Source organism: Trichosurus vulpecula, chromosome 6, assembly GCF_011100635.1.
Source record: "Trichosurus vulpecula isolate mTriVul1 chromosome 6, mTriVul1.pri, whole genome shotgun sequence".
Taxonomy (NCBI): domain Eukaryota; kingdom Metazoa; phylum Chordata; class Mammalia; order Diprotodontia; family Phalangeridae; genus Trichosurus; species Trichosurus vulpecula.
The window spans coordinates 14,864,077-14,877,283 of record NC_050578.1 but is presented as its reverse complement, the minus strand read 5'-3'; the positions used below and the strand labels follow the sequence as shown (position 1 = coordinate 14,877,283).

Below are 13,207 nucleotides of genomic sequence, written 5' to 3'. Positions count from 1 at the left end.
TAGTCTTTTTATATGAGTTTCATTTTTTGTTCAGTAAACAAACAAATAATATAGATGGAAACTTAGCAATGGTTGCCTTTGCAGACATTATATTTAAATAAGTGCAAGAAGATTGTTATACTATCTATAACTTTGAATTTCCTACCTTTCATTGCATGTAAAATATCAACCATAAATTACAGTAACAATCTACTAAGTTTTAGCTTGTATTTTGCATGTTTAAATACAGTTTGAAGTAATAGCAAAATAAAGCCTATTAAAGCTAAAAGTTTATAGTTATTGGTCTGCTAAAAACAGTAATTGTCTATAAATGTAAATTTTAAAGGACAATTTTATTCATCTAGCCATATCTGTTTCTGCCTTAGGGAGTGAACTACTTTATGTCCAAGGGTATCCTGGATGATTCACCAAAGGAAATAGCAAAGTTTATCTTTTGTACAAGAACACTAAATTGGAAGAAGCTGAGAATCTATCTTGATGAAAGGTAAAAATAAATAAAAATTAGTTGGGAATTCAAATAATTTTTTAACCACACAACATTTTTATAAATTACTTATATTAATCGGGAGCCACGTTTTCCTTTAGATGTAGGTAGTTCTTAACAATAAAGTTTGATTAGAGTACAGAATTCGTGATGTCCAGGGGGCAGAATGAAATAAGGCAGAATGAAAGATATTTTGGAACCAGATTGTGGAGGGTCTTCTATGCTAAGCTAAGGAGTTTGTAGTTTATCTTTTAGGCAACAAGGAGCAACTGAAGACTTTTGAACAATAGAGTTATAATGCATAATTACGTGTTAGTAAGATTATTTTTGGCATCTCTGCAAAGGGAATGGGGTAAAACTGAAGTCAAGGAGACCAGAGATGAGGTTATTAAAAAATAATCCTGGACAGAGGAGATGAGAGCCCTGTCACAGAATGAAATGGGCCTTCCTTAACACATGACCTTAGAGAAACTGTCTTCAGTTTGGTAAACAGGAGACCACTGTTGTAAAAAATTGTTCTAATAATGGTTCATTTTAAAAACAGGCATTTATAGAGGAAATACTGATGTCAGGGAGAGTGGCTTTCTGCAAAATAGTTCATGAGAGAATGATAAAAACACTAATTGGCTGCAGTATGAATTGAGAAGAGGGACCAGATGCAAGAGATGTTGTGGAGGTAGAGAACTTGATAACAGATTGTATCTTTGAGTGCAGTAAGATAGACTTAGTCAAAAATAAATCTAAAATTTCCTGCATGTATGACTGAGAGAATGACAAAACTTAACAGCAGGAATCAAACATTTGGGTCATATTGAGTTAAAGGTGCCCTTAGGGCTATGCAGGCAGAGATTTGGGACTGGCATTCAGGAAGGAGATTGATATTGGTTAGGTAGAGTTGGGAATCCTCTCCAGAATTAAGGCTAGGGAATGGGTAAAGCCATCAAAGGATAAAATAAGAGAGAAATGAGGGCTGAGGACAGTCGAGAGAGAAAATGGTGAAACAAGAGAATAGTCAGGAGAGAATGGCCAGACAAGTAGGATAAGCAGAAAAGAGTCATACCGTGGTGGTCAAGAGAAAGTAGGTGGTCGACAATATCAGACAACATAGAGGTCAAGAAGACTGATAACTGAGAAGAGATCATTGGTGCCCTTGGAGAAAATAATTTCGTTTGTACAAGTGTGTGTTTCCCAGAATGGGATAGGCAAGAAATGGATGAAGGACACAAATGGAAGAGTTAGTTATCACAAGGAAAAATACCACTTCATCAAGTAAGATAACCAAAAATGGAGAGAGCAAATAAAAACTTAGGTTTTTAGGAGTAGAGGATATAAAAAAAAGGAGATTGTAACAGATGGTCTCAGCCTCCTTAGTAAAGAAGGAGGTGAGGGCATTCATCAGCACCTGTGCTAGCTTTTCAGACCCAAGCTTTTATGGAAAAACCTTAGCATTATATTTTCCTATTAATCAGTTACACGTATTCACTGCTAGCGGTTTGGATCTAATGAGAAATTTTCAAGTTTTTATATTGTCCATATAGAAATCAAATTTGAAATTCAGAATAAAACATCTTATAAAACTAAACCTAAAAGCATTAAATACAATATAAATGCATACAAACATCAAAATGTTTATATAATCTTCAGAATTCCATATGTCTGTCCCTTACAGTGGTATACAAGGGATGCATTGTGCCCCACTGCTCTAGTCCGATGACTATAGCAGTTATTGTACAGTTTTACTCAAATTATTAGTAGATATGGAACCAGTAGGATAATTGAGGAAGAGGTTAAGATAAAGTTCAAATCACATCTCTAGTATTGATATAGTGAATGGCTTAAATTTACCTTCTGTAATCAGTGTATTTAATGTTCTTCATTCATGTTACGCATTTTTGCAGATAGAAGAATAAAATACTTTATCTTTGTAAGGTATTATTGAAACATGCACCACTGAAATAATATTTAGTATGTCGTAAATGTAACGTAGTAAATTCTATGGGTTTAAATATGTCTTCTTGAGACATCTGTACTTGCTCCTTTGCAGTTAGGAAGTCCACTGGTGTAGAATAGTGCATATAATAACAGGGTTGGGGCTTTTTAAAATGTATTAATAGGTTTTGCTGAAATGGTTTTTTTTCCTCTTTTAATTTTTTAAAATTCCATGTTATAAGGGATGGCTCTCTGGGAGGAGGAGAATACCAGGTGAAATTTAAGCAATATTAAAACAAAAAAAGATAAATCCAAGAAAGAGAAACATAGACATTGATATCACTACCAAATAGTGATTCAAAAATTTTAAAGAAAATCCTGTCAAACACTATAGCAATTCATCCAAGAAATCATTCATTATGGCCAAGTTGGATTTTTACTCAGGATCCAAGGTTAGTTCAAGATTAGGAAAATAATCAATGTAGTTAACATATTAAAACCCATAGTAACATCATTATCTCAATGGAGTAGGAAAAAAACTTTCACAAGGCATAACATTCATTTATGCTAAAAACCCTACAAAGTATAGACATAAAAGGACCTTTTTAATTTCATAAAATGTATCTGAAACTGAAAGCAAGCACCATGTGCCATAAGAATACATTAGAAGCTTTCCCAGTAAACATAGGAGTAAAACAAAGATTCCCAAAGTATACACAAAGTGTATAATTCTAGAAATGCTAACAATAGCAATAAAATAAGAGACAGTAGATTAGAATTGGGCAAAGAAGTGATAAAACTATCCCTATTTGCTGATGACTTAGAAAATCATAAGGAGCCAGCAAAGATGCTGAGAAAATGGCTTTGGCAAAGTTGCAGCCTATAAAATAAAACTGCAAAAATCAACAGCATTTCTCTGTAATAATGACAAAATCCAAGAAGCAATAATATTAGGTAAATCTCCTTCAAAATAGCTATAAAATGCACAAAATATCTTAGGATCAGTCTGCCGAGGCCCACAAAATACCTGTATAGATTTAATCACAAGCTGCTCCTTAAAGAAATAAGGAATAATTTAAACAATAGGAGGGATATTCATTGCTCTTTGCTGGTTGTGCCAGTATAATGAAAACAACAATACCTGCAAAGATAATTTATAGTGTTAAGGTTATACCAATAAAGCTATCAAATGGATATTTATAGAACTAGAAAAAATAGTAACAAATAAAAAAAGAAAGAGTGAAATAGCAATTTCTGATGCAGTCATGAAAAACCACTTAGTATTGTTAAAAAATAGAAATGTAGATCAATGGAATAGACTAGATAGGGAAAATCAGAAAAACCTCAGTAATCCAGTGTTTTAGAAACCAGAAAATAATGGAACTCCATATTTGTTTTAACTGAAATAAAAACTTCTAGGGAAGCTAGAAAAGAGTCTGGCAAAAATTAGGCCTAGACAAACATTTTACACCATGTTCCACAATAACTTCACAATAAATATGCACCTTTAATGTTAAATATAGTACCATATAATATTTAGAAGAGAAGCAGATTATATACCTGTCAAGCTATAGTAGTATTCTTAACTAAACAACAGATAGAAGCAGTTACAGAAGATAAAGACTTTGATTACATGATACTAAAAAGATTCTTTAGAAACAAAATTGATATATCTAGAAAAAAAAGAGAAGAGGTGGAATGGGAAAAATCTTTGTATCAGATTTTTCAGATAATGTTTAGTATTCAGGATATATATGTATATATACACATACACACATATGCATATATATGCACATTTATGCTTATATGTGTGTGTGTAAAAACATTTAGCAATAGATAAGTCATCAAAGGATAGGAATAGTTTTCAAAAAAATTGTAAGCATATGAAACATCCATGTGAAAGAATGCACTAAACCACTAATAATAAGAGAAATGCAAATCAGTACAACCTCAAGCTTTCACCTTGCACGTAAAAAAATGACAAAGATGACAAAAGTTAAGGATATTCAGTGTTGGAGGCATTGTGGGAAAACAGGTAAACTAATACGGTGGTGGACTTGAGAATCAGCGAAAAGCAATTTGAAATTATGCAAATAAGGTGATTAAAGTATCCATACCCTTTGACCCAGAGCTCCTACTACTAGGTATATATCCTAAGGAGGTCATGATAAGAAGAAAGCCTCCCATAAATACCGAAATGTTTATAGCATCACTTTTTGTGGCAGTAAATAACTGGAAGCAAAGTAGATGCCCACTGAGTAGAGTATACACACTGTGGTACATGAATGCAATAGAACATTAATGTGCTATAAGAAAGGAAGAATATGATGACTAGAGAAGCATGGAAAGATGTAGGTGAACTGATATAGACTAAAACAAGCAGAGCCAAGAAAACAGTATACATGATGACTGCAATGAGGTAAATGGAAAGGAATACCGCAAAATAGATGAAAATGTTCAAAACAGAAAGAAAAAGAACAAACATGATCCCAAAGAAGACATTGGAGAAGGCCTTTCCCCGCCCCCCTCCCCATTCTTTTGCCGAGGTGGGAGGTCTACAGGTGTAGAATATCACATATATTTCATGTAGTATTTGGTTTTGATGATTTCTCTCTTTCTTTTTCTTTGAAAAGTATTATTTGTTATATGTCATGGCCTTCTAGGAAGGGTGAGGTAGAGGAATACTGGAAGAAATTCTGATGATATAAAAAGCAAAAGGTTATCAATAATTTTTTTTTAAAAAACCGGATATCAATAAAAATTTAAATTGCTTAGTATATGTAATAAGAGTGATAGCTGTATACACCATACCTTTGGCTTTTGAGATAAATTTAGCATCTTTGGCTTCAAATAACCAAATATTTTCTACTAAAAATTGGACATTTACCTTTCTCATCAATACTTTTTTTTCTATAATGAAGAAATGGAAACTAAAAATTTACTAAAACTTTATCTTTTTGTCTTTCTCCTAGGAGAGATGTCTTGGATGACCTTGTGACATTGCACAATTTTAGAAATCAGTTCTTGCCAAATGCACTGAGAGAATTTTTTCGACATATTCATGCCCCTGAAGAACGTGGGGAGTATCTTGAAACTCTTATAACAAAATTCTCACACAGATTCTGTGCTTGTAACCCTGATTTGATGAGAGAGCTTGGCCTTAGTCCTGGTAAGAATTTCCATAATAAATTGCTACTTTTTTTTTCCCCTTGGCATGTTATAAAGTCTCATCTCCCAACTAACTAGAAGCTAAAACGGGTAAAAATTTTTTCAAAAAGTTTAGTTTTTACAATAATGAACATTGATTGGTTTGCAGTCTCAGCTTTCTCAATATAAAACTTTATATGCCTTATTATTTGCCTTTTTATATGAAATCCAAGTATTTCAAAACAATGAGAAAACTAAATTATTATAAAAATACCAAAGGATGCAATGCCCTTTTGTAGATTCTGTTAGGGTGAAATTTTTTCTCACTTCAAGTGTTCCAGAATTCTAGTCTGTTTAAGTAAAGGTACCTGGCCCTTAGGTATACTCTGTAGTATATCCCATGTCAGGGCTGCCACAACGATTTAATGTTTCTGGGAGTATAGGATATATTAATGATAGATTTTTTTGAAAGGAAATCAAATTTCTTCCTCTATGTCAGTTAACAAATATTTATTAAGTGCTTACTGTGTTCCAGGCAGTCACTGTGCTAAGTGCTTAGGATGCAAAGAAAGATAAAAATACAGCCCCTGCCCTCAAAGAGTTTCACATTCTGTTGTGGGAGACAACATGGGATAATACATGCGGTCAGACAGACGGACACACGTATACACACATACACCCCAAATACAATGTAAGTGAAAGGTAATCTTAAGAGAGAAGGCACAAGTAGTATAGGGGATCAGGCCTCTGAGCTAAATTGAAGGAAATCAGAAGCAGGAGTGAGGAAGGAGAGAGTATTCCAGTCATAGGGAACATGTAGTACACATTCACAGTAGATGAAGAGCATGTGTGAGGAACACCAAGAAGGGCCCTGCCACCTGATCATATGTGGCCAGGATGGCCTTTGTTTTCTTTGAGTGACTCAGCTTACCTCATTGAGCCTCGCTGGGCACTGGGGCTTCTCTTGCGGGGCAGGAAGCCCAGAGACCATGCCAGTGATGAGTCATGGGGCTGGCTGAGGGGAGGTGTTAACTCCAGGGCCATGCCCTATTGGGTGTTAACCTAGTCTGTGCTAGGGGGAGGGACCGACTCAAGAACCAATCGGCCTTGGTCATTCAGGCGGTGCTTGATGATGTCAAAAACTCTATAAGAGGGGAGAGGACAGCTTGAAGAGCGCTCTTTCCTTTTCCTGTTGGTGTGGGAGCAGTGGGGAGCATGACTCTGGGCCAGCCCTTGCTCTCGGGCCGAGCCTAGATGTTGGTAACTATGAATTGTATTGGGTCTGTCTGTTGATATTTGTAATTTGCTTGTATTTTGGTTTTGAGGTTTGGGGTGCTGATTAATTTCCCCCAAACTAAATGAATGTTCTGAACCTCAGGGTGCTGGCTTTTTCCCCTGAAGTAAGTGAATGAACCTGTATTTGGCCTGTCTCTTGATGCTTGTCTCTTTGCTCCCCTGAACTAACTGAATGCTAACTGAATGTTGGCGTTTTCCCCTGAACTAAATGAATGTTGTCTGTATGCTAACTGAATGCTGGATTAAAGTAAGCTGGTCAACCCCTTCACCGTGCTTTCCTTGTTTAAGCAGATAAAAAGAACCTGTGCTTTCCTGGCGTGCCAGCAGCCTCCTGGGTGCTGGCTGTGGGGGGATCTTATGCCCCCACAGGAGCTGCTAGCTGGGTTGTTAAAACATCATAAAGTCTGTGGAGGGGAATAAGAAGATTTGAAAAGGTAGCAGGGAGCCAGGCTGTGAAGGGATCTAAAAGCCAAACAGAAGATTTTGTATTTGATCTTGGATGTAATTGAGAGCCTTTGGAGTTTTTATTGAATAGGAAAGTGACATGGTAATACCTGCATGTTAGGGAAACCATTTTGGCAGCTATTTGGAGGATGGATTAGGATAGGGAGAGATCTGAATTAGGGAAACGAACCAGAAGAGCTTTGTAATAGTTTAGGTATGAGTGATAAGGACCTGAAATAGTGACTTTCAATGCCTGTGACTTGACATTCAAGTAGAAACGTAGAAATGTGATAGTAAGGACATTTCTGGTTGCAGTCCAAAGGAGATCTTGTTCACCTTATTTTTTTTCCATTTCAGTAGTTTAAATCCATTTCATTATCTTACAGTGAGTCAAAACTGGTATTGGGAAGTAAGTGTGATAGTATTTATAGGCTTTGTCTGTGAAATAAGGGATATGTGCATAAGAACAGAAGCAGCATAGTATAATGGAAGGAATGGATTTGGAAAAAGTAAATCTTTGAGAAAGTTGAGACCTAGGAACACTGAGCAGTGTGTCCAGGATCATAGAGAGAGAATGGCAAAGGCATTTCCCACTCAAAATTAATCTATGTTAGACTCATTATTGTGTCATAACTACAGTTGGGATCACTTTACCTAATTTCTGAAAGTAAAATTTTGATAATAATAGAAAAAGCCACTTTAAGTAGTATATCTGCCATTTCTTCCAAATTTGGAAGATGGTTCCAGAATAGAAATGATTCTTTTTTTGTTTGCTTAAGCATTACATAACAACTATGATTTGTAAAACTGACCTTATGCAGGCTTTGATAGATTACATCATTATGTCAGAAAATTAAGTGGATACCTCAGCACGTCTTTCTTTTCTTTAGTAAATGGTTTGCATTTGTATAGCACTTTAAGCTTTGTAAATTGCTTTCCATATACGTATGTGTCTATATACATTTATATATGTATACACACATTATATATCTCATCTCATTTGATGGCATGACATTGTAAGTTAGTGAGATCTAATATTCAAATATATCAATTCTTCAGAGCTGCTTGATGATTTTGATGGCATAGAAATTTTGTTCCAGCTTTTTGTTCCACTCTAAGGCATGTTTTACATGATAAACATCTAATTGAAAATTATGAAATTAAGTTTTAAAAGGTGAGGAAAAGTTTACAGATATTCAACTGAGTGGTACCATATAGAAAATATCTGGATTTTAAAATTAAATGTCCATTTTAATCCAGCTATGTCATTGTATTATTTATAAATTTGCACTGTAATTTCTCACCTGATATATCTTCTTTTTCCATTCTTACCCCCAGTAATTTCATTGTTTTCTCCTATTAAGAATAGATGTTGTATAGCTAGTTACATAACAGGATTATGTGAAATATTCTCAATATGCCCATAGCTGTGATGTCTATTGAATGTGTTTTACAAAGAATATTTAATATAGATGTTTTGCACATGTGTATATATTTTTAAAGCACATGGAAACACTGAATTTCTACAACTACCATAATATTAGCGATATGGAACCAATTGTCTTGACCAATACATATTTCCAAAAAAAAAATTTAACATCATAGCACCATATCTTTTTTAACAGAACAGTCAAGAAATCTTCCAAATGTATTTATAAAGTGAGAAATTTATATCAGTAATATCTTTCATGAACAACACATATTTGCACAACAAATCCTTATCACAAATTTTTTTCAACGACGACACGTATCAGTTAACTTATTTTTGAAAGGACATTATGGAAATATATTTGGGATGGAGAAATTGTTAGAATGGGTTTAAAGTATGATTTAGTTCCCCAGTTGATAAATGGTCAAAAGATATGAACAGGAAGTTTTCAGATGAAGAAATTAAAGCTATCTAAGTCATATGAAAAAATGTTCTAAATCACTATTGATTGGAGAAATGCAAAGTAAAACAACCCTGAGGGTACCACATCACACCTATCAGATTGGCTAACATTACAAAACAGAACAATGTAAATGTTGGAGAAGATGTGGGAAAACTGGAACACTAATGCATTGTTGGTGGAGTTGTAAACTGGTCCAGCCATTCTGGAGAGCAATTTGGAACTATGCCCAAAGGATTGTAAAACTGTGCCTACCCTTTGATCTAGCATTGCCATTTCTAGGTCTGTATCCCAGAGAGACCATAAAATGGGAAAAGGAGCCACATATACAAAAATATTTATAGCAGCTCTTTTTGCTGTGGCCAACAATTGGAAATTGAGGAGATACCCATCAATTGGGGAATGGCTGAATAAGTTGTGGTATATGAATGTAATGGAATACTATTGTGCTATAAGAAATGAAGAGCAGGCAGACTTCAGAAAAACCTGGAAAGATTTACATGAACTGATGCTGAGTGAAATAAGCAGAACCAGGAGAAATTTTACACAACAACAACAACAACATTGTGTGGTGACCAACTTTAATTCCGGTTTGCATACCAGCTTGGGGGAGGGGGGAGAAAATTTAAAATTTGAAATCTTATAAAAGTAAACTTTGAGAACTAAAACTAAACAAATATTTTTAAAAGTGTGATTTATACCATTAATAAATACATAATATACCTTACAACTGAATGACTTAATATGTATCTTTTGAAAGGAGATATTAAAAAGTTTGAAATTAATTCCAGTACTTTACATTTTCAATTTATTTGTACTGAAATTTCTTAAACAGTTCTAAAATTGTTTTTAAATAAAAAATAAAGCTTTTTGATCTGTTCCAATCACAGACTATTAATCAGGACCACATCTTGAAAACTTGTTAATAATTTCTGACATTTCTTTTTTCTCTTTAGATGCTGTATATGTACTGTGTTACTCTTTGATCCTGCTTTCCATTGACCTCACTAGTCCTCACGTGAAGAACAAAATGTCAAAAAGAGAATTTATCCGAAACACTCGGCGCGCTGCTCAGAACATTAGTGAAGATTTTGTAGGGCACCTTTATGACAACATCTACCTTATTGGCCACGTGGCTGCATAAAAGCACAACTGTTAGGACTTCAGCTTTGAAGGTGAAAACAACTAAAGCTACCCAAGAAATTATTTTGTAGATATGGGGGTTACACTAGTGCTGGTCATTCTAACCTCTGCATACAATCAAGTGTGTGTATACTACCTTTTTTTTTTTTTTTTTTTTTAGTAATTTACCATGGGAACTGAAGGATTTTGCAGAAATTTTTCTTAATTTTCCTTTTATTTTGCACAAAGCAGAGCCATGACAAAACAGAGTCTGACACAACCATTTAAGAATGTTTGAACTGACATTACACTAAAACAGTGGTAAATTTTTGCATTTGATTTGCTTCAGAAATCTTAACCAGTTCCATTCTTTTATAAAATACCATATAATGTGTACATATTTAACTAAAGAGATTTATAATCATAATTATTTTATTGTATAGTATTTTAACTAAAGTTTTTCCTTTTCTCTCTAAAATTGACTTCTTACTTTCTTTACTACTGATCAGAGATTGTGATTGTTTTCCCGAAAGTCACTTCTGACTTCTGAGAGATTCATCAATAACAATATTTATTTCATTTTTGAATTGGAAAGGAGGGCACTAATTTCTGATTAATTTTACATCACATATATGTGTATATACATTGTGTGTCCACACATACATTGACCCATTATTTTAGGGAGACAGCATGGCATAGTGATTGGAGTGCTAAAACTTGAGTGAGTCCTACCTCTAACATTCTGTCACCATGGACAAATCATTTAACCTTTTGGTGACCTAGACAACTCTCTAAGACTATAAGTCGAAGATGAGCTGCTGATTTGCATATAGGGTGGGAGTTTCCATATTGGAAGTTCTGATACATAGTGGTGAAATCACCTGTCTGATGCCACTCCCATGTACACACACACACACACACACACACACACGCAGCAACATAAAGGTACATGACGGGTATAAATAGGTTGTAGGACATTACCAACCATTACTTCCATGCAAGGAGTAATGTGTGTATATGTACATGTGAACATATAACTACATATGTATGTGTGTACATGTAAGTATATGTATACATCTAGAATAAGAAAGACATGTTTAACCCATAATTACTTTGTTAATTCAACTTTTAAACCACTAGTTAAACAACTACTCGATGAAGAGTGCTGAGCAGCTAGGTACCGAGTAATATTTTTTAACTATATAAGACATGATCCTTGCCCTCTTGGAATTTACAGTTTACAGCATTTAAATTTTCTGTTCCATACAGACTTAACTCTAAGATACTATAATAACATTCTTATGGAGCATAGATTACATGTCTTTAAAGGATTTCTTTTCCTCAGCACTTGAATAAATCAAAATAAAGTATTCATTGAGTAGCATAGTAAATCTCTCTTGACTGTCTTTAAAATAATTTGACTAATGTTACTATCTTTGAAATAGTCTCTTGCCAATGAACTTTCAAAAGGGATATATACATATATATATATATAGTAAGTGTCACTTCAGTCTGGTTAGGAATAATCAGATTGTTTTGGTTAATGGTAAGTTATCTATGCCACAAATATATTAGCACTTCTTAGAAAATTATAACACTTTAAAACAGGAATTATACAGATCATAGCTTAATCACTGGTAATTCAATAACTCACTAGAACTGTATGTGTGTGTGTGTGTATCTTTGTATATCGAGACTTGCCACTTTAATCTAAACATGTCTCTCCCTCCTATCCCTACCTCCCAAAAAATCTATGTAAAAAGGGGAGAGATAACATCCAGGTTTGTAACAGCACACTTATGGATTGATGGGTAGGGGTTTTGGGGTTTTTTTTTGCTTATTTTGGAAGAATGGAATGGTAGGAGGAAAACATTTAGATCAAAATGGGAACCTCAGTTGTTGTCCAGATCTGCCCTACAGGTACGCTGCAAAGACAATACTTTGATCGATGCCAACCAACAGTAAATCAACATTTAACAAGCGCCTCCTATTTCCAGATACTATATGTGAACTCTTTAGTGTGAGTACTTTCTCCACTATTACAAATTATAATTATTCTATGCCTTTTCATCCTGTTTACCTTGTGCCTGTTTTTGTAGGTTTTCTTCAAGGACAACCAAGAGCTGTCCATCTATTATGTCTAATTCTTGCCGCATAAATCACTTCCTTCTTTGTCTAGTAAGACATATCCTTGATGAGTTCTTTTTATACCACTTCTTTCAGGCAGGTAATGGTTGGTGATATATGGCTTACTACTTACACCCATCATGTACCTTTATGTTGCTACATGTTTTATTCTTCACAGGACAGTGGTAGTCTATGACATGTAGTCATGTAGCATCATCAGGAAAATATTTTGTGTAAATAAAATAGATTTTGCTGTAGGAAGCAAATTAAGATCATTGAAAATAATAAACAGTTTCCCCAGTAAAATCCAGTACACTCATCTCCCTGTTCATTTCTGGACCCAGCTCAGTGTGTGTCTGCAGGGCCTGGATATATTAATAACACAATGTCTACTCTGTAAAACTGAATGTCATAATTTGTGGAATACCCATTCTTCACACTGAGTTTTTCCCACATGAATTGCTAGACTAATCTCTTTTCGGTGATTGTGGATGATTTAGGAGGACCTATGGTATTGTAGAACTTGAAGCCGATACAGTGGAAAGGCACTAACTGTGTAGTCAAAGAACATGAGTTGGAATCCCAATTCTGACCAAATCATATTACCTTCTAAGCCTTCAGTTTCCTCATCTTTAATATGAAGAAGCTGAACCAGGTGGTCTCTTCCAGCTCTAAATATGTGATTCCTATGAACACAATGTCTTCCAAAAACAGGATCACATATAGAACCTGACCATCTATAAAGAATTTCTCTTCCATTTGGACATCT

At 34.5% G+C, this 13,207-nt stretch overlaps 1 protein-coding gene across 1 annotated transcript in view; it reads left to right on the top strand.

Annotated features, from left to right (window-relative positions):
- FBXO8 (F-box protein 8) overlaps window positions 1-12,748 on the top strand; it is a 54,181-nt gene extending 41,433 nt beyond the window's left edge. Inside the window, exons 4-6 of the mRNA XM_036762569.1 lie at window positions 366-484; window positions 5,386-5,582; window positions 10,146-12,748. Of these exons, the coding sequence (XP_036618464.1) occupies window positions 366-484; window positions 5,386-5,582; window positions 10,146-10,333 (504 nt within the window). The 3' untranslated portion in view covers window positions 10,334-12,748. The remainder of the gene's footprint in view (window positions 1-365; window positions 485-5,385; window positions 5,583-10,145) is intronic.
- Window positions 12,749-13,207: the final 459 nt, after the last annotated feature.